The 1,032-nt window shown below is 53.2% G+C and overlaps 1 protein-coding gene across 1 annotated transcript in view; it reads left to right on the forward strand.

The window, feature by feature from the left end:
• The window catches only part of LOC105449736, a 19,194-nt gene that overhangs the window by 17,334 nt on the left and 828 nt on the right, over positions 1-1,032 (forward strand). The window contains exon 3 of the mRNA XM_011689119.1: positions 369-753. Within this exon, the coding sequence (XP_011687421.1) occupies positions 369-753 (385 nt within the window). The remainder of the gene's footprint in view (positions 1-368; positions 754-1,032) is intronic.

The following is a 1,032-nucleotide window of genomic DNA, read 5'->3' on the forward strand; positions in this document are numbered from 1 at the left end:
ACGTATGCCCCGGTAGTGCGCAACAATTAAGGTTTACTTTACGTGCCCGATTATTTGCTTGACACTTCTGACATTTGATCATCGCGAGAAGATCGCGAGATCGACTTACTTTTAACGAGGAGGAAGAGAAATTAATTCGCCGTCACGACGCGCATATCATTACTCGTCCGAAATGACTACTGTAACACGGGGTCTACACCACTTGGCGCACGAATTCGCCGTCAAGCTTGCAACCCAAAGAAAACGCGATCGCACTTGCCCGCGTGCGTTAAAAAAGTTACCTACTCATGGGCGCGTCATTTGACGCGCGCGTCACGCGTTATTTGAGAAATAATTACACTATTATAATCATGTTGCGCCTGAACAAGGGCTACCCATAGTGCAAGCAACCCCCGCGAGAGCGCCACAGACAGCGACCTTTGCACGAGCAAACGGAAATTGTTTAAACAATCCGCCAGGAGGCCTATTTTCTCGTAAGAGAAAAACGGTTCACCGGGGTATTAGTAAGCCCGAATTTTGCGATGAAAGGCAGATCTGGATCGCTCTTGGCACTCCCCGCAACGAGTCCGCTGCGACGAGTACGCTAACAAGGCATCAAGTCTTTTTGAGGAAGCTACAGAAAAGTCGTCAAGCTGCCGCCGAATACAGCATCATCGCCCGGCACCGCCGTAGGCTACGACATTCCTCTACGGAGGAAGACGGCCCCAAGAAGGATTGCCGCAACGAGACGGCTAAAGGCCAAGCGGCAAGCCGGTACCAACTCCTAAGGCGACAGACAGCAGAATCGAGGACAATCGGACGGAGTGGAAGCTGGTTCCCCTCGAACGCACTACCGCACCGAAGACAAGACCGCCGACGTGGGCACTGCGAGAGACCGACCCCCGGCTCAGTTGACCAGTTTCTCCGCGTTGGGCCTCTCCGGAGTGGTCGCTTGAAGGCATCATCGGATCTTTCCAAGTACCTGACAAGATCCCACCTCTACCATCTGAGGAGACCACGCCGCGTACTAAGAACCAGGCCACACAAACGGAG

This window comes from Wasmannia auropunctata, unplaced genomic scaffold (genome assembly GCF_000956235.1).
Source record: "Wasmannia auropunctata unplaced genomic scaffold, wasmannia.A_1.0 LD336074.1, whole genome shotgun sequence".
Taxonomy (NCBI): domain Eukaryota; kingdom Metazoa; phylum Arthropoda; class Insecta; order Hymenoptera; family Formicidae; genus Wasmannia; species Wasmannia auropunctata.